The 20230-nt window shown below is 35.2% G+C and overlaps 4 protein-coding genes across 10 annotated transcripts; 3 read left to right on the forward strand and 1 right to left on the reverse strand.

The window, feature by feature from the left end:
* The first annotated feature begins 1675 nt into the window (after positions 1-1675).
* Positions 1676-5668, forward strand: Grip (Glutamate receptor interacting protein). Its single transcript, XM_076380880.1, has 5 exons — positions 1676-3134; positions 3529-4052; positions 4120-4439; positions 4929-5150; positions 5230-5668. The coding sequence occupies exons 1-5, from the start codon at positions 2615-2617 to the stop codon at positions 5546-5548; spliced, it is 1905 nt and encodes a 634-aa protein (XP_076236995.1). The 5' UTR covers positions 1676-2614; the 3' UTR covers positions 5549-5668.
* LOC143180873 (solute carrier family 35 member E1 homolog) lies at positions 5590-12625 on the reverse strand. 5 transcript variants are annotated; one of them, XM_076380888.1, is made up of 6 exons: positions 12610-12625; positions 10510-10626; positions 10085-10144; positions 8085-8653; positions 7198-7406; positions 5590-7075 (listed from the first exon to the last, which is right to left on the reverse strand). In XM_076380888.1, the coding sequence occupies exons 4-6, from the start codon at positions 8410-8412 to the stop codon at positions 6563-6565; spliced, it is 1050 nt and encodes a 349-aa protein (XP_076237003.1). In that variant the 5' UTR covers positions 8413-8653; positions 10085-10144; positions 10510-10626; positions 12610-12625; the 3' UTR covers positions 5590-6562. The 5 variants fall into 5 exon arrangements, with proteins under 5 accessions (XP_076237003.1, XP_076237002.1, XP_076237004.1 ...); XM_076380887.1 differs by lacking the exon at positions 12610-12625 and adding an exon at positions 11382-11439; XM_076380889.1 differs by lacking the exon at positions 12610-12625 and adding an exon at positions 10922-10990 and having other exon boundaries at positions 8085-8619.
* On the forward strand, positions 12341-16278 carry LOC143180868 (uncharacterized). The gene is made up of 3 exons (XM_076380879.1): positions 12341-15121; positions 15192-15393; positions 15477-16278. Exons 1-3 carry the CDS (start codon positions 13022-13024, stop codon positions 15752-15754), a joined length of 2580 nt encoding a protein of 859 aa, XP_076236994.1. The 5' UTR covers positions 12341-13021; the 3' UTR covers positions 15755-16278.
* A 92-nt stretch (positions 16279-16370) lies between these two features.
* Ets97d (DNA-binding protein Ets97D) lies at positions 16371-19999 on the forward strand. 3 transcript variants are annotated; one of them, XR_013002197.1, is made up of 8 exons: positions 16371-17329; positions 17533-17830; positions 17946-18093; positions 18176-18252; positions 18317-18551; positions 18632-19132; positions 19235-19327; positions 19614-19999. XR_013002197.1 is itself a non-coding variant. In XM_076380883.1 (7 exons), the coding sequence occupies exons 1-7, from the start codon at positions 17292-17294 to the stop codon at positions 19255-19257; spliced, it is 1320 nt and encodes a 439-aa protein (XP_076236998.1). In that variant the 5' UTR covers positions 16371-17291; the 3' UTR covers positions 19258-19332. The 3 variants fall into 3 exon arrangements, 2 of the variants coding, with proteins under 2 accessions (XP_076236998.1, XP_076236999.1); XM_076380883.1 differs by lacking the exon at positions 19614-19999 and having other exon boundaries at positions 19235-19332; XM_076380884.1 differs by lacking the exon at positions 19614-19999 and having other exon boundaries at positions 16373-17329; positions 18632-19332.
* Positions 20000-20230: the final 231 nt, after the last annotated feature.

A 20230-nucleotide genomic window follows, 5' to 3' on the forward strand; every position in this document is an offset into this window, starting at 1 on the left:
TTAAGGTATTTGAGAAATATTCATAACATTAAAAAATACTTATAAAATATCCAAATATCAGACCGTTCAAGAATTCTCACTTCTAGTAATTAATGAAACAATTAACCGATTAATTGATTTAATTGAACCATTCCGACATGGTTCATTGGGCGTGAAGATCAATTGGCTCCAGCAAAAACGTGGAAATCCTCAGTGATCCTCATAAAGTACTCTCAATACAACTTGAAACTTAGCATATCAATCTATTCAATTTTTCATTTCGCTATTCCAAGTCAAAGACCACTAGAAAAGCAAATAATTTCTTAGACTGGCTTGTTGAGAGCAAAATTGACAGCATCTGAGAAGCGGAAGACCAATAAAGCCAGGCAAGCGAATGGTCAAAGGATGAAGAATGATAGAAGGTGCTCGTTACAGATAGAGTTCTGCGAAGCGGAGATCGGATCGAGCAAAGGAAGGAGAAAACGAATCAAGAGGCTAAACGGTTTGAAATTGAAACGAGGAAAGATTTAGAGTGAAGAGAGGCAGCGTAGGAAGAGATCGCAAAAACTGACGAAATGAGAGGGTCGGTCAATGGACCCTGAATCCGCGTTTTCTTGCTCCCTAACCGTTGGCTAGCTATTACAAGCGCACTTTCCACTCATTATTATCTAATTACGAGGCTGATTTATCATAGACACTCATTTCTTCAAGGAAATTTTCTTGATACGGGTGAAAAATCTTGTTCAAATACATTTAGTCATGAAAATGTAAATGTATCTACGTATTTATTAAAAAAAGCAAAATTTTCAAAAAGAAATAAAGATTATCATGATCTGGATTTTCCAAAACATTGTAAAATATAAAACTAACTTTAGTACATCATGTTTGTTAGACTATTTAATTGGTAAAAAGTATTTGCAATAAAAACATTATTTTATACAATATGAAACAAGCTAATCCTATGTAGAATTATCAGGATATACAGATACGTATGAAAGATTGCATAATGCTAGGCGTCATCATGCTTCATGTATAATGCGTCCAAAAAAAAGATGCAATTAAATTCTTGCATCTTCTAAGTGAATTAAAATTTTTAAATTCTCTTATTACTGTATAACTATAACTTCAATAGAGAGGAAAGGTAAGTTACTATAAAAACTTAAAATATCTACAATAAACGCTATTTCATTCATCAATTTCATGCTGTGATGCTTCATCATATCACATCAATCTCCCCTCAAAAAAAAAGTATTGTTTTAAACATCTTGAAGTTCTAAGATAGAACACTCGGACAAATCTTATTCCTAATAGTAGTATAGTTGAAGACAGCATTTACTATAAATAAAAAAACAGTAACAGTGAGAAAATTTCGTTCTAAATAAATGTCTCTAGACCAAACTATATATATATTAACATGTTGCCAACGAGAATCAAAAACGACGCAATTTCCAACGGGAAACGAGAGTTCTCGCTTTGTAACAAGCTATATCATTAAAATCTTCTATCCTAAAGGAGACTTTTAGCCATAAATTACCCGTCGGAGCTATGTCAAAGCTAGTTTCAGTTCTAAATTTTGTTTCCATTCGCACAATAAAGTATCCATCCTCCAACTTCAGTTTCAAGGGGTTAGGCCTCAGGTCTCGCGGGTATCGTCGGCGTTCGACGTCGGCGATATCGCGAACTAAAAATAAAAGGGGGATCCTCCGATGCTGGCCGACTCGTTAAATTAAGCGAGGCACCGCTTCAGACGTTGGTCTGAACGTTTACAGCGTCGAAGCGGGCGCGAGCGCGTACCCACAGAATCGTCCAAGGTTTTAACGAGAAGTGCAGACTTATTTGACGGTGCAGCGACTGCGGGGCGCCTGCAGGGCCGCAATCCACTCGACACCGTGGTGGTTGCGAGGGTGTCGCCGGTATAAATAGATAACCGCGTGTGCACACAAATGCGGCCCTACATCGGCGAGTTATTTTTGAGTGGCACCGCCACTCGTTACGCTTCTCCGTTGCTCAGTTCCAAAGAGTTTCGCCCGGCAAGAGCTACTACTCGCCACGAATCTCCGAACAAAGATACTGACGCGCTGTTTACGACGTGAGCAAAAAGACACCGCCGATTGTGCCACGAATCGTCAGTGATCAATTCCTTTCTTCAGTGCAAGTGTGTCTATCGTTCTTCCAGAAGCAAGTTCTCGTTCGAGCCGGTGCTCCCGATTGTTCCGGATCTGAAAGATGAATGGTATCCTCAGTGGTGCGAAATAAAAGTGGACCGATGTTTTGGATTAGGCGCGTTCCAGCCAAGAATCGTCTCTTGAAATAAATCGTGAACGGATTCGGCGAATTTCACGCAAAAATCCGGCTTCTTAAAATAAATACTGATGAGCTTCGGTCAGTCGTGCTCCAAGAGTGTCTCGGTCAGGCGGCTTTTGGAAGCGAGATACTGTTTCCCTGTTAGATAGGCTACATGGACGCGTAGCAAGACGTCTTCTAGTCCTAGGAGAAGGTTCATCGAGAAGATGTAGGAGAAGAAATACTCAGTAAGACGCAAATCTATTGGTGGTCCCTCAATGATGTCAATTCTTAGTTCTACCCAACGTGTTGACGATTATCATTAGAATACTCAGGAAGCAGGGCGTCGAGGATGTTCAGCTCGCTGAGACTGACTACTATGCGTTCGCATAAGAGCCGTGCAAGGCCTGGAAGCGTGGCTACTTCAGCCAGTTCTGATTCCACCAGGGCTGACGAAATTTCTCCGCAGTCCTATCATCCGCATAGTTTTTTGTTGCTGGATGACCAGGACAGTCCTGTTTCGGCTCCTTCCAGCGTGTCTTCAAAGGTAGCACAGGTCAGGGTTGAGCGTGAAGGAGGCAGTCTGGGTGTTACTCTTAGAGGTGGAGTCTCCAGGGCACTGGTCGTCACTGGAGTCAAATCTGATGGACCAGCAGCGAAAGAGGGGAGAGTCAGGCCTGGAGATAGACTACTGGCTGTGGATGACACTGAACTCAGGGGTTTGACCCTAGCGGAGGCTCAAAGAGCGCTTAGAAGAAGCTCGGATGCGCCAGTTGCTTCCTTGACGATCGAGTACGACGTTGCTAATATGGAGGAAGCAAGGGCTGCTACTTCTGGTCCGCTTCTTGTACAGCTTGAACGAGGCCTCTCTGGTAAATCATTTGCTTAATGCTTCCATTAAATTCTCGTATCTATTTAGGTTGAGCTCTGTTCGTAGATAATAACTCTTCAAACAGCATCTGATTATCAATTAAAATTCTACTTAAATTCTTATGGTTTATACCTCAGTAGTTCGTAGATACGTAGACACAGTTCACATAGACTTCAAAAGTAGAGTTGACTGGTATCGGTGCACTTCTAAGAACCGAGTGTAAGGGTTAAAGCTTCTATTTTTGACTCGCAATTACTGAACTTTGAAGCTCGTTAGTGCTTCCTAGAATAGTGTACCAATAAAATCTGCTCAGCACCCGTAAACATCGCTAGTTGTTAACGGACAGTCAAAGCTTGAAGAAAATTTAACATCGGTTATTTAATCTTTAATTACAGGAGAGCTAGGTTTAACAGTTAGAGAGACACCAAATGGGGTCTACATCGAGAGCCTTCGGCCAGCAAGTACCGCGGATCGTTGTGGAGCTTTGCAGCCAGGAGACAAGCTTCTGGCTGTCGATGAAACACCAGTTCAAGACGCTATAACAGCTGCGAAACTGCTGAGGAACAACTTCGACAATTCTCGTATTGCTAGACTGCAGATTCTGCCCAGACCACCAAGTGCCTCTCAGAGGACGGTGAAGAGGAGAGCACAGCCACAGGCGCAACAAACTTCTAGTCAGACTCTGCAGACCAAAGAGAGCTTGACCCTCGTCCTTAGACCTGATCACAAAGGGTTTGGTCTAGCTCTGAAACCTGCAGAGGATCGCCTAAACTATGTAGTGAGCCTATTGGAAGCTGGAGGACCTGCTGAACGTAGTGGAGTCCTTCTTCCCGGTGATAAAGTACTTGCGATCAATCGTAGGATCCTTAGAGATCTGCAGCCTGCAGAGGTTAACAATATACTGGAAACTTCGCAAGTAGTAAGCATCAGTTTGCATTATCTTTTGCTTTCTTTAAGAACTAACTGTTATCTATATTTTGTAATAGATTGAGTTAGTAACGGAGTACAAAGTTGGAGGACCGGTGGTACCCAGTTCAGGAGTGTTTACTGTGCGAGTAGCGAGACCTGTAGGTGGTCAGCCAGACGTGGGTCTAACGGTGAACGAGGATTTGATCATTGCAGAAGTCCGTAAGGGATCTCTAGCTTATAGGACAGGCAGTCTGGCGCCTGGGGATAGACTACTGGCGATAGACGGACAAAAACTAGACCCAGGTGACCTCAGGCAAGCAGCACAACTGCTACACCGACCTGGGAGTTCGGTTGTTGCCTTGACTGTCAGGAAACCGGATCCTGCCTCGGAAAATAGGTGAAACCTTAGAAACATATTTATAGGCGTACTTAAGATCAAACTTTTCCTATTTTTCCAATTAAATTTTCTTGCAATTTTTTTACAGAATTCTTAGTACATCTCTTATAATTAGTGTCTTCTATGATAACAAAAATTTTGCCCCCTTTCAAAATACTGTATCTACATTTAAATCAAATTTGTTTACACGTGTTATTGTTTTCCAAACAATGATAAAGAGCAGATTACACTCTAGTAGTTTTATAGTGCAACGAAGAGTAGACTCAAACGTGCCTACAAAGTTAATTTTTAATTTGAAAATCTATAACTACAGATAAAGTAAATTGCACATGGACTCTTCAGTATTCTTTAACATTAGTACACTTTGATTATTAACATAGTAATCAAAATACTTTGTTAAGTCATAGTATTATAACAAATGAACTATGATATTGAAAGGTCATACGACATAGGGAATGTAAAACAATGAAGGACCATAGAATTTTATAGTGATTGTTACAGGGACTCCAGTATAGGAAGTGATACGACTCAACAATATCCTACTACTATTCTTCGACCCGCAAGGGAAAGTCTTCCTAGTGTGGATAGTGCAGTAGATTCATGGGGTGAGTTAGGAGAGAACAGTGGAGCGGGGCCAGAAATTCTGAGGCTCTGGGATACTGCTTCTGTAGATAGTGGTCAACTAGATCTACCTATGCCACCGTACCCTGGGTAAAAAAAATGAACATATAATTTTATGAGCTTGCCAATATGAAATTGGTCTAATAATTAGTTTTTCTTAAATATCCAGGCCACAAGAACGCAATAACCCAGACAGACCTCAACAAATTGTTCATGTTTCCCTACACAAGGATCCAGTGTACGAGGACTTCGGATTTTCGGTGTCAGATGGTCTATATGAACGAGGGGTCTACATAAATCGCTTAAGACCAGGTGGCCCTTGCGACGGTGTACTACGACCTTACGATAGGATTTTACGAGTGAACGAAGCTAGTACAGAAGACTGTGACTGTTGCCTGGCCGTTCCATTAATCGCTGCGGCTGGTTCACGTTTAGATCTGACCATAGCCAGACCGGTGTCACCCACTAACATCATAAAAAGTCTGTAGAACAAGGATAATAAATGGCAGCATCGGAAAATGGTACTGAGGCAGCTGGTGAATGCATCTGGTATATTTTTGTACACACACCTGTATTTTATTTATAAAAATAAATGTATAGATTGCTTTTAGCTAGAACATCTTCTCCTGCATACAGTCCATACATACCACACCTGAGCATACGCTTGCAGAACATTGACGTTACGCATGTTTAACCCTCTATGAAATGTTATGATTATCCTAGACAAGCTATCAGTGAAACGCACATTAACACAGTTCGTAGAAAGGGACAAATAATGTTTTCATTATGTAATTGTTGTGGGTTCTATGAGTATTGTCATAGAAATCTTTCATAGAAGGTTAAAGTGGTAATCTGAGAGCTCACGAACTCGATTCGTGACACCTGAGCGAATCGTTTCACGATATCTTGAACACGCAACGCTCAAAGTAGATTCTTCTTTTTTATTGTAGCAGGCTAACAGCTGAGGAAGTTATAATTTAAGACCTAATCAATACTATGAGAATACCGTTCGATATCGAATGTACTATGATACAATCGGTTAAAGACACGAAAGAGACCGGATTTAAATAACAGGAATGTGATCGGATCAGCAATTGATCAACTTTAGATGCTAATTGACCCAGCAACTAGCCATAAACGCTAATAAATTTCGCATTAGACAGTGTGTCCCACCTTGCCAGCAGGTTTATAGTGTAATAAGCAAAAACATTAATGTACAAGTCTCTTAGGTTAAAAATAACAGGAAAATACTAATCGGAAACCACGAATTTGTGCAGAACTAATAGTAATAAAAAATATATATAAATACTTTTTCCATCGTATGAGTTTCCATCTGTACATTCTTTGCAACATATGATAATGTTCTAGATGATGCGCTGATTCCTCTCCTTTTCTATACTTTTAAATATTAAATAACTGATAGTCGCATGGCTGAAACGTCATGCTGTGGCAGAAAAAACTCTTGTGAGCTTGTCAATATGAAAACTGGTCTAAAATTCAGACTAGACTGCAAACGATTGCTGTTTTTCAGCCCATCCATTTGCCATAAAGGAACTCGTACTAGCACCATTACGATTTTTGTCATAATATTTAGGAAGAGCCGACTGGCTCTCCTTCTCTAATCGTTGATCATATTTAGCCTTATTATAACATAATACTCCAAAAATGGCCAATGTCATTCCAAATATATTTAACCACGTAACTGGATTACCAAGCACTAGTAGTGTCACTGCGATAACAAATATACGTTTACTTGCACTGGCTACTGCATAAGTTAAAGGTGTAACAATGGACAATACAGAGAATGCAATAATATTTTGGAGCCAATTCAATATACCATCCAGAAACAACAAACCAAATATGTAGTAAGTTGATTCTGTTGACCCACCGGTGATTGGGTCATGTATTAGTTGTGTCAAATCGTGTATTAACCATATCGGAGAAAAAAGAATCAGTGCTAGTCGGCCCAAGATGAGTAGAAGCCTTAAATGATGTACTCCTGTGTCATGCAGTACCTGCACAAAGTAAAAGTCTATGAAAACAAGTTTCTTTACCAAATTTCAAAAGGATGTTACTTCTTTAACACTTTGAACATATAACTTGCATGTAATTCCTTAATTAAAGTAGCATCAATTACCTTCTTGGAATAAATATTTTGTAAGGAGAATGCCATGGTAGATGCTAAGGCACTCAATAGACCGATCATATTGAAACTGAGTTCAGTCAATGTAGCAACAGCTACACCAACAACAATCGGAACCAGGCTAAAGTACACCTTCCACGTTTGCTTCTCTTTCAGGATTATTCTGGAGAGGAACACCGTGAAGAAGGGCATTGTAGCCTTCACTGGGACAGAGCCAAGCTTTAATTAATACATAGGAACCATAAAATTGAAGAAACAAAATATGCTTGTACATACAAATTAGAAAAATAATTTATCATTGACACAAATGTGTGATCAATCTCATCAATAGAATTCATTAATTCAAACTTAAAATTTCCAGAATCAAATGTGATTTTTCTACATGCTTTCAATTATTTACATTTGATCAAACAAACATTTGATGTGTGATAATAACAAACAATATTTTCAACCAGAATATACTTTTAACAATTATTTTTATAATCTCCAACTGATAATGCATTTTAAGTAAAGTTATCTTAATTAATTCAAGTGTCTTTCAAGTAAATACATCACATTTCTGTGCTATTATCTTGAAAAGTGTCACAGAAGAGTCATGATTCCAATCTCTTTAATTACTGAATGATTATCAAAGTCCAATATCAGGTAAGCCTTGTTCAAATAAAATACATAGAAGATACGAATTCACTTGACAAAGATTACACAAATTTCAACGTTCCCCACCAATGAAACCCGGAAAACGTAAGCGGTAATCAGTAGTCGCGTTATCTGTTACTATTATCGCAGTGAATGTGACTTCATACAGCGACCGCGTCTCAGAAGGTCGGAGCGTTTTATTTTTAAGGCGTACACGTGACTGTCAAAATAGCATTATTTCATACCAGTATGAGCATATGAAACTGGGACCTTCCAGATGCTGACGTGGCTGAACACATTGGCCAGGAATTTCCCTAAAGCCAGCGGTACAATTAGCTTCATATAATATCCCCATGGAATATCTGACGAAGACTTTCGTATGCCGCATAGATTGAAGAACGGGCCTGAGTAAATAGTGATGGAGGTTAACTGGACCATGGTCACTGTCATCGGATAGGGAAACTCTGACAGCAGCATTTTGCCGACCACATTGCTGCCACTCGATATAGCATACCAGAGCAAACAGAGGAACAACACGGTGAACACCTCTCGGCTGTTTCGCCGATCGTTCATGATTACGCGTTTTAGCTTTCTACCGAAACTGTGCGCGTCTTGTCTCCTCTTAATCCATACGTGTATACCGCTGATAACACTGTTCACAACACTACATACACTCCGTGATACACGTTGACCACTGGCATTCGCAGCCACAGCCAGGGATGGAATCCGAGTACCCCTGCCATTTCTCCCTCCCCATAGCCAGACAACTTTTTCGTAACGCTACCATAGACGAGGTGAAAAATAGACTCATCACCTGGTAGAATTTTTTGTGACGTTCTCAGAGGGTTCAAGAAAGCTTTTATCATTTCTTTGTCGCACCCGACGTTATCGATTTAGTTTAGAACAAGATTGCAATGCTACTAGCGGTGGGAATTACATAAATTGTAATATTTTAAAGAACGAATGAATTAGTGAACAAATTTCAAACTTCACTAAATTCAGTGGAATTTAACCATACAAACATGCCCATTCAATGAATACGAAGAATGAAGTCTCATGTATTACTTTTCTCGCAACACTATTTCACGGAAAGTATGTTGCACCCTTCCTGAAAACTGAGTGCTTTCTGGTTCCAGCATTCAAATTGGGCTGTTTTCTGCAACTCTATATAAAAACGCGATCTACCTTTTTCGCAACTCTAATTTTAGAAAAGAAACTAATTCAAATGAAACACTAATGAAAATAGCAAAACTTATGCAAGGGAACGTGTTCAGCATCGCAACAGTAGATCAAAGAAATTAAATAGAAATAAGTTGACAATATTTATTCTACTTCTAGGCAAAAGTTTAAGTAGGTACTGTAGCAAAGTGACTAATGCAAAGTGAATGTATCAAAAATTACTATTATCGATACAAATACAAATCGTATTAATCGCGCAACACTAATTCCAATCGCGATTTGCCCAACACTACTGGATCCCTCGTTGGGCCAGCTTAAGGCAATTAAACATGGAAATTAATGTTACAAAACTAAATATGAGCATAGTGACAAAGTAGTAACAAAAATAATTCGTCATCCGAGGACAAGGATCCTACTAATGGCGAGCCATTGATAGTTTTTTCATTTTTGCAAAAACTCTTCGAAAGAGGAAAAGAAAAATTATTGTTCATGTTCGTTATTCAACAACGACACCTACTCGTCGCGAATGCCTTCTTGTACATAGAATCTAAAATATTTCCCTCTCAAACGATTAGTAAATATTGCAAATTTTTTTAACACATTAAATAATTCATAAATTTCTTTATTGACAACAAAAATATGTATAGATTCAATATTATTATTATTATATCGCGCTTAATTTTCATTTCATCGTAATGGTATTTCATATAATATTATACTTTCATATATTATTCCGTATATCTATTCAATATATATAAAATAATATTTCAATCATTTAAAATAATAATATTCCAATATTCAACAATAGACACTCACAATCAGATTAATATCAGTATATTTTTAATCAAACAAAATATCTATTTTATTGAAAAACGCGGTATACCGAAGACCCGAGCCTGAACTAAAAAATACACAACAATATTATTACTCACGAGTATAAAACTATACCCGTGGTCACTATGCTCAGCAAATCAGCAATAAAATACAACTGGTCTCTCGTGTCGTTTTGGACCTTTGTGTCCTACGACATAGTTGAATGACCAGAGGAACTTTGAACATGCGTTACCTGTCAATACCGACGGGATGAAGACAGATCGACGAATTACCCAGGGGGTGTCTGCTGGGCCTGATATAAAAGAAACAAAATATTAAAAAATCAGTTGTCAGAGTTTCCAGTTTTTAAAGTTTCAAATTTTGAACTTATTAAAATACTAATAAACTTTCTGGAAACGATAACAGAAAATGTATAACCACGACCAAAATGATAATATATCAATAATCGCAACTTTTCGTTGAACTTTCATAGACGCCATATTTTCTACTTAAATGAAGTAAAAAGTCAGTTATTCGAAACAATAATATACTTCAAATACTTTTCCCTTTATCTCGACAATAAACGATTATGAAAGCCCGTCTTAGTGTGTACAAGCAATAGAAATCCAATAAAATACAATAAAAGTAGATATACATAAATGTTAACACTCTTCTTACCAAAAATTCAGTTTTTTTCCAATTCCCGTGTGAAAATTCGTTTGAATCAACTTCAACTGTCATGGCGTCAGCTTCTCTTTGGCGCCATTTCATGTCGCTTTGGTTCGAACCAAAAATCTGTAACAGAAAGAAACAATTTTATTAAGAAAAATACATCTTCATTGTAAATAAGTAACAATCGAAGCCCGAATACATCGTAGGCAATGATAATTGAATGTAAAAACTATGAAGTAAATCAAGACGGAGAACAGAGAAAAGACGAGAAAACCGATCAAACTTTTTCTATATAAATTATTGAAGGAATTTCTGATCAAAACTTGATTAATATTAGATAGAAGTAGTATTAGAAGGTAGGCGAGGACACTGATAATAATTGAAGCTAGTTATACGTCGATAAGGAAATAATACGTACGTTAATATTCACCGAGTTTCAAAAGCGTCCAAACTCAGCGACTGCCACCAAACTAATGATGTCGTTCATCTCATTTTAAGACTAATGAAATAGACAGGTAGGTGGCGGGATGGGGCAGACTAGTGATCATGATATTTTATGGTTCTAATAAGAAATAGAGCACTTGTAAATACAACTAAGGGCTGAGATGTATGCGTACTTTCAATATGCATTTCTCGAGTCGAAATATGAAAACAAAGTCCACAAAAGCACAAGGACGCTTCAAATTTCCAATTTTATGAGAAATCTCCAAATAACTCATAAAATATATCACTTTAAAACTTGCCTGTTTTAGAGTTTATGACTTTGAAATTTTCAAGTATGAAATTTCAATACGTCATACAAGTTACAGACAAAATAAATACTGTAGAAATATCTAGACTATCTAGCTATATTGCTCTGTAGTATATAAATGGTTTACCTTTTATCTATGACGTTATTTTCTGCGATGGAATAAGTTTAGTGCTAGTTGATGCAACACTGTGACGCTACTTTAAATATTACGAAAGTCTGCTTACTGAGGGCGCTGTTAGATTCAGGGCTGTAATATTGGGAATCCGTGCCCCAATAATTATTTAGAATTTAGAATAACCTCCTCCTCACTGATTTTTTTGCACCTTTGTTATCTCATATATTTCGACATGTAAACCCATTTTGCAATAGAAATTTATGTATTTTTAGAAGTATAGTTCTATTAAAATTGATTATATAAATTTTAAAGGAACTGATTCTTAAATTAGATTCCTTCTTTATCGACAGAAATAATCGTAATTCATTAAATATTTATATGTAAACATGTTACATCTGTATTAAACAAGCATTACATATGTTAAAGTTTGATTACGCTTCCATTAAATCAAATATTTTAAGAATAATCTTAATGCAACATAGGTTAGGTTTACAATTGCATGTAATTTTCATTACTTTTTATCTTTAACCTATACATATTTTATAAAACTATATGTATATTACAAAATAGAAATAAATTATTTATACTACTCATATAATCTGCAATGCCAAAATAATTTGAAATAAACGAGGTATTGCATACATGTTTCGAAATCACTGTAATCTATGCTTCGAAATTAAAAGTTCGAAAAATTCGTATTCAAATTAATATGTTCGAAATAGTATGTAATTTCAAATTGCGTATTAATTCCGTAGAGAAAGTATAAAATAAATAACGAAACAAATGTATTCCCAATCCAAATAATTCCAAAATACAGTTATGCAATATTAACAAATAGTCAATTCAAGCGTTCTTCAATTACAGACGTAACGCAACGTTGACAAAAAGAGTGAAGTTCCCCATCAGTGTCGCCAACCGATATTTCCCATTTAATTGAATGCACGTCAGTGGAATGTCATAAATTATTCGCAAATCGTACGGAAATAACGCGCAAAAACTTCGAGAAATATCAATATCTATTCACAAAGATAGAAATTTACATTCGATTGGAAGTAACGATATTAATGATTATAAAATATCATAGTCTTCATTTAAATCTATTTTCGTCCGTTTTATTCAATTTATTGTGAAATATTTGTTTTCATTTCGTAGATAACTTAGCTTCTGTTACGAATATCTATTCGGTCCTTGAAAACTTCCGTGGAATTTTCAGCGCTAAGGAATTGGTGACAGTGCTTACAGGAAACGAGCCTCAAGATCACACTCTCCGGGGCATTGTGCTCAAAATGAAGTTTTGTAGTACGGAGTAGGTGGCAGTGAATCTCTCACGGAGGGATGTCCCGTACTACAAAATAAAACGTGGTGATTCCTGTTTTGCATCAGTGAATATTTGTATTCATATGCATCTATGAAGGAACAGTGGCTATCAAATACCTTGAGCGTTCGCAGTCACATCAAACGCGCAACGATGCAAATAATGCTTAAAGTGTACACGACAATGAAGAACTAATAGTGATAGCATTGACCTGATTGCAGGTTATATACAACATGTTTTATTAATATCGTAAATATTGCTTTTCCCTTGCGTTTCGAGACACGAAATTATATTCAACAGTTCGTGTTCTGAAACTCTGTTAAATAATCAAATCTAAATGGAGTCTTCACCGCCGAATAAAAAGATCCGATTAATGAACAGCATCGACTTTCCAGTGATTGAGTGCAGGCGGGAATTTAAATTGCCCCAGCAGTTTCCGAGTATGGTATCGTCAGGGAGGATCAACTACATAGCAAAGGGAAAAAATGGAGCTAATACAGTCTCTGTACTAGGAACTAAAAATATTAACAATCCAATGAGTAAGGAAATGTCAAATACAAACTGTGTAAAAAAATTGAGAATAAGATCACATGATGGTAAAGATCTTGGAGAAATTAAAGTGAAAATCTTGCCTCAAAATTGTATGCAGAATGGCAAAAATATTACACTTACTAAATCAAATGGAGGTAATACATTAAATAAGCCAATCAAGTTTTCGATTATACCTCAGAATCATGCAGATAAGTGTGTATCTGTACCAGCCTTATATAAAAGTACTGAGGGATCTAAGATTCCAGAAACACTTGTTATTGCTGGCAAAGAAAAAGCCACAGTAGACGATAAAAACAAGAAATTATTACTCCAAACAGTGATTGCAAATAAACCTATAAATAGGCTAAATCAAAATGGTAATGGGCATAATGAAAAAGCATTAGAAACTATTGAAAATAATATTAAACTTGTGCATAATATTCAATCTCCAACTGGTTCTGTTTTAAAACATGTAACATTACCGATCTCCTCATATCAAAAAGGTTTAAAAAGAAATGGAGAGTCTATAACAAATAAGACTAACTTAAGCTGTTATGTAGATATACCTCTACCAAAAGACAATATAACAGAAATTATTAATAAAACTAGTATCCTCAATGTGAAAGATTCTCCAACAGTGAAAGGTCATTTAGAGCTAGTAAAATCTAAATTTCCTGTAGTGAAATGTGAGAAACTAATGCTATCAAAAAGTAAAATTAATATTAATGAACTCAATAAATTTTATACAAATGTAAATACAAATACATCAGTTTCTTCTTCTGTCTTTCAAATCTCTGCACAGAAGAATAACACAGAGAAACAGGATATTATAAATAATAAAATTCCACATAGTATCAAATCTGATACAATTAAGGAATGTAATACAAATAATCAGACAAAACTGATGCCTTCTGTGATACAGAAATCTCATTCAACTATAGAAAATAAAGATCAACATAAAACACATCTAGAAAATAGTATAGCAACTTTAATTAGTGATAAAACTACAATAGTCCAAACAGATTTTAATAATGCTCAAAGAAAAGACTGTACTGTAACTCCAATAATTAATGAAGATGTACATAGTGCAACATATACAAAACAAAATATTTCTAATAATACAAATAATAAAACGGCTTATTTGCATGGACAAGTATGTAATAATGAAAATCAGAACGTAACATCAAATATTCAAGTTGCTGTTACTAGCACAAATAATGTTAAAGAAACAGTAAATGATACATCTAAACAGGAAAACCTGTCTCAATGTTTGAATACAATTAAAAAAGCATTAATCAGTGTAAAAGATGAAGAGCTTAGAACTAAAGCTTTACAAGCTCTTGCTGATTGTGGAATCGGTTTGGCGAAACAAGTTCCCATTACCCCACCTGAAAAATTAAAAACTGTTCATGATTCTCAAAGTCAGACTGATGTGTTTGGACTTTTTGAATCAGATAATTTTGTATTAGTAAACAAGGAGGAAGAAACTCTGGAAAGAATAAAGCAAATAGAACGCCCGAATTTTCATAATGAAAAAAATGCAAATTTACCTGTACAGTTTAATAATTCATGGAATAATAATATTGACAATGAAGATCTGTATCCAAGATTGCATCCAGTATATTTCGACGATAGTCTTAATCTAGATGACTGCTTTAGGGAACTTTGTAGTGAAAACACAAATGCTGGTAAAGTAAATCAGATATTGTCAACGCCACATTCACTCTATAAAAAAGTTGCTACACAATTACAAAAAGATCATGAAAGATTGCAGCAGTGTAATGAAGATGGATTGCTTAACATACACATAGCAGTGATAAACGATAATTTATGTGAAGTGCAAAGACTATTAATGGTAATGAAAGCCATGAAAATAAATATTGACGTAACAACAGAAGATGGAATGGTATATTTCATATTTTTTTATTAAATTGTAATAAAGAAGGAATTATATTATGAACAAAGTATTTTTTCAGACATCTTTGGAGTTAGCAATTAAGTTTAACTCATCTAGAGATATAGTACATGTACTATTAGAAGCAGGAGCAAACCCAATTTCTGCAGAACTACTTCACGAATCTGCAATAATGTTAGCTAGTAAATTATCTTCTCCTTTATTGCCAGATCTTTTAAAATATGTTACAAATAAGAAGCTACTTAATCAAGTGGATTCCGAAGGTAAATATATCTCTTTATAAATACGGAAAAGAGTTCTCCCAATTTGTCATATACTTCTTTTAAAACATACATATTATTTCTAGGTTTGGCGCCATTACATTACTGTGCATTACATGGTAATTCAAAAGGTATTGATGCTTTGATACAAGCTGAAGCAGAAATAAATTTGAGAGATAATCGTTCAGGAAGAACGCCATTTTTCCATGCTCTTGAGCAAAATCATGTATCAATTGCACAAAATCTATTGCATCACGGTGCCGTCGCAAACATACTGAATTTCTCTGGACAATCTATTTTAAGTATAGCAGATGAAGCAAAGAGTATGTCTTTGAAAACTGTGTTGAAAAAAATTATAGTTTAATTCTATGCATATTTGTCCCTATTTTTGAAAGCAGTAAAGTATGTAAGTTTAAGAAAAACTTACTAATAAGATTCTAAAACATTTACACAAATTTAAATTGAAAAAGACGCAGAAAAAAGTATTCATTTGAAGAGAAAAAATTTCTAATATAGCTGACTATATTGTATTTTAAAAGTTGAGCATGTAAATCCGTAGTAAAATATGTCCTATAATTTAATAGCTTGAAATGGTCTCGAAAATATGTTCTCAATAGTTCTAGCCCATTAACACTGTATCTTGATATATATTTATATTAATTTAATTTTATGATCATGTTGTCATTTGTAAAAATATAATAATTGAAGTGTTTGAAAGGATTATAAAAATACTGTCAAATTATATTTTTATGGAATTTTTTACGCGCAGGCGTAATGCAAAAGAAGTAACATTTAATTGTACAAATACTGTAAAAACTCAATCATTGTTAATCTTGATTTGAAAAATACAAATCAAACAAAAAATACAATTGTACATTAAATTGCATAATTTTCAAGTGTAATTAAAAGATAATTGTTTAATAGTTTACATATGGATAATGATTTACGTATATTCCACTTATATGTACATATATTATAATAAATATGTCTTTTATGTTTCAAACACATTTAAATAATAGTATATTCAAATTGTAAATTACTATAACTAAGTAAAAATTAAGTTATAAACTTAGAACTGAGTTCTTGTCGGTAGAGTGCTAAAACACTCTGCTAATATATGCGAAAAAAATCTGGTTTGTATAAAAAAACAATCAAATTCTCTGATAGTATTTATATATTTCAAATGCACACTTTTGTAACTTAATGTTTGATAGAAGAATCCGTTGTTTTTCGATTTTATTTTAATAACGTTACTAATACATATTTTATTTTTTAAGCATTGTTAACTATCTATGAATATTATTGATTTTGCATTGCATAATATGTTGTAACCATAGCCTAATTTTAACTTTCCTTCCGAAGTAAAACGTAAAACACGTATATCAACGAATCTAAACCTATGTTTATATAATTGTAAGAGTGAGCTTGCAACAAATTGCATATAGACAGCTACTCTAGTTCTAAACCAATGTAAAGTAACAAATTCCTAAAAAAAAAAATAAAGAAGAAAAGCCCCGAAGCATTTGATTCATAATCTGTTTTTAAAAGTCTAATATTTGTAGCCCTCTAGCGGTAACTGCAGAAACATTATCGCTACATTTTCAGAGTATACCCTATCATTTAATGATTAAACATAATATATTTAAAATTTTAGATTTAACTTTTTTCTGTAGACTGATGATAGTCGATTTAATACGCTTTATAAATAAATCGTTAAATTGTATAGTACAGGAAAGCTTTTATCATAGTAGTTGCATCTATCCAACCACAGCTTCTGGTCATACACCTGTTACAAAATGTCCGCAAGTTTTATAAGTCAACCTTTGTACACACTGCTATAAAGATTAAAATTAGCACTTTAATTGTACCTTAGGAAAGGTTGATAATTATATTCAATTCCCATGGATCTGGGAAGCAGACGGAAAAGTCCCGACAAGAGGTCAGTTTACACGCAATATTTCTTAAAACGATTGAGACCTATTGTATATTTTTATTACAATACGCTTAATATCGTTGATAAACTTCAATCATAACTATGAATGTGGTGCAATAAAGCTTTTTAAATTTGTATTAAATAATTTTGTTTTTGAAAAATTCTGAAGTATTTTGAGGTTCGTCAAATAACATCTTTATGTTTCCTAGTTTTGATACTGATGACGATTCCGATTATGCCTTGATAAAACGCATCAAAATGGAACCCGAAGCGATATTGTCACAGGAAGATGATATAATGGCTCAATTGCAACAGGAAAGCTCAGATTTAGAAGTAGAGCCAAGTTTCGCATTAGAAGCTGCTACGAATGGAGAAGACTGCAACGAAGGCGTTCTAATGCAACATATGGATATAAGGGAACCTTTGTCAACTTTACGAAATTTGTTGGAGCAAAGACTTGGAGTTGAATTAACTGATTATTCATTTTGGTTGCAGGATGCACAAATGGTAAAGCAATGTATACAATGTAGTATTTTTGAATTTATGTCAAGAGATTATGACTAATTTGTTAGTTATAATATCAGTAATACATGTTACTTTATTTGTATATTTGTATTTTCAGCTAGAGAGTCACAAAAATTTAGTAGATCAGTGTGTACAAGGAGAAGGATTAGTTCAAGTAAATGTTCAGATAAAAGCGACTCAAAGGCGTATTAATATAGTGGATGTTCTGAAACCTGCAGAAGATTACATTGAACTAGCAGAAAACAGTAATGCATATTTCTATTTACCAATTCTATTGTTAAGTATGTGAATAATTTCTTAATAAATAAATATGCTTTTGTATTTTAGCATCTACACCTGTTAACGAGGATAGCAAACGAAATGTTATAAGATGGATGGTTGATCCACAGTATAAAAAGGAACAGGTATAATTTCTAAAAAGTAAGACCATATTTTGAATATAACATTATGTATGCATTTATCTTACAGGAACGATTAAAAATACCAGCTGATCCCAAGGAATGGACACAGACTCACGTGAAGCACTGGCTTCAGTGGGCAGTTAGGCAATTCAACTTAGCATCTGTAAGATTAGCTGACTGGAATATCACAGGTCAACAACTATGCAATCTCACTCTAGAAGAATTCCAAGCTAAAGTGCCCCTTGATCCAGGGGAAGTATTTTGGACTCATTTAGAATTACTCAGAAAGTGTAAATTTGTTGGTATGTTCTCACTTGATACCTGAAATTATTTTAGTTTGCTATTTGATATAAAATATTTCACTACATTCATGTTTTAACAGCGGTTGTACAGAAAGATCCCCCAGCATCACCAACTGAGAACAATGTGGACAAATCTATCAAAGTTCGAAGTCAAAAAGCTACAAAACCCAGACCGATAGTAAATCAGCAGGCAAGAGTAGTTAGTGTGCCCCTCGAAAATATCGATTCTACGCCAATTACGATAGCAAACTCCAGTCGTTCGGTTAATAGTGGTCAGATACAACTGTGGCAATTTTTATTGGAGCTGTTGACTGATCGAGAACACAGAGGTGCTATTCAATGGGTGGGAACCGAAGGGGAATTCAAGCTGAATCAGCCGGAGGCAGTGGCGCAACTCTGGGGAGCACGTAAGAACAAGCCGTCAATGAATTACGAAAAGCTGAGCCGAGCATTACGTTATTACTACGACGGAGATATGATCTCCAAGGTCCACGGGAAACGATTTGTGTACAAATTCGTATGTGATCTGAAACAAGTTTTGGGCTATTCGGCTGCGGAATTGAGTCGGTTGGTGGAAGAAGGTAGAAGATATTTCTGATAGAATTCTATTTTTCTATCATTACAACGATTTTTACCTTACTCCCGGAATATTTTATATCGATTATTGTACATATTTAATGCAGATTATACGATATTGGATAGATGAGAGGAAAACAGAGTATGGATTATTGTCGAGACAATCGAATGGACATCGAAATACAAAGATTAATACAAAAGTCAGTATCTATTTTATTCATTATTGAGCTGTTTAAAAAAAAAAGAAGTATTTTATCTGACAACGATTATTTATTCTTTTTATTACAACGTAATTTTTTCTTAACAAAATAAGTTAGTGAAGGAATATCAAACAATTAAAGTCTTACATACATTTTGAAGTGAATATATAATATAGATACAGTTATAATAAATTGTAGGTTCCAACGTGTATTTTTACAAACTATCTTGTCCTGTTATAATAATTTAAGAATTATATATTCACACGAGATTGTATAATTTTCCAAGGTGCAGTAGAATAGACCTTCAAATGTTGGAGTCTCTTTGACCTCCAGGCTTAAGAGCGCGTCGACGTTTCCGGCCGTTTTTCTATCTCTGATGCTAGGACTGACTTTTGATCGGCAAAAGGCAGCACTCATCGCCAATACCAGAGAATCTAGCCTGTGAGATATCGGTCGCGACGTCACAAGTTAGGGTCTCAGGGGACCGGCGACGCGGCAGGCTTTACAATCAGCCCGCCCGCCATTGCCCTTTTTCTCATTTCATTTTCTCCCTTTCATTCGTCCGAGTACACATACATACTTTCCCTTTCTCTCTCTCCCTTTCACCGTCTTTCCCTGTCTCTCTTAAGAGGATCCACCACCGTGTACCCCTTGCGATCTAATATATCTACACTCCTATCCCTATCATTATCTTCTTCTCCTATCTGCACATAATATCAAATCATACACTAAAGACTTAAATCCTACAGTTACCTTAAATACTCTGCAAAATAACTTTTCCCTAGCAACATTTTTTCGAAATCTTAAAAGACGCAGCATTAAAAATAAACATAAATAAAAAGTTACATGTTGGAAATAATGATTAAATAATAAATCAGACCGCAAAGGGTATGATTTTACAGC

This window comes from Calliopsis andreniformis, chromosome 6 (assembly GCF_051401765.1).
Source record: "Calliopsis andreniformis isolate RMS-2024a chromosome 6, iyCalAndr_principal, whole genome shotgun sequence".
In the NCBI taxonomy this organism is placed as follows: domain Eukaryota; kingdom Metazoa; phylum Arthropoda; class Insecta; order Hymenoptera; family Andrenidae; genus Calliopsis; species Calliopsis andreniformis.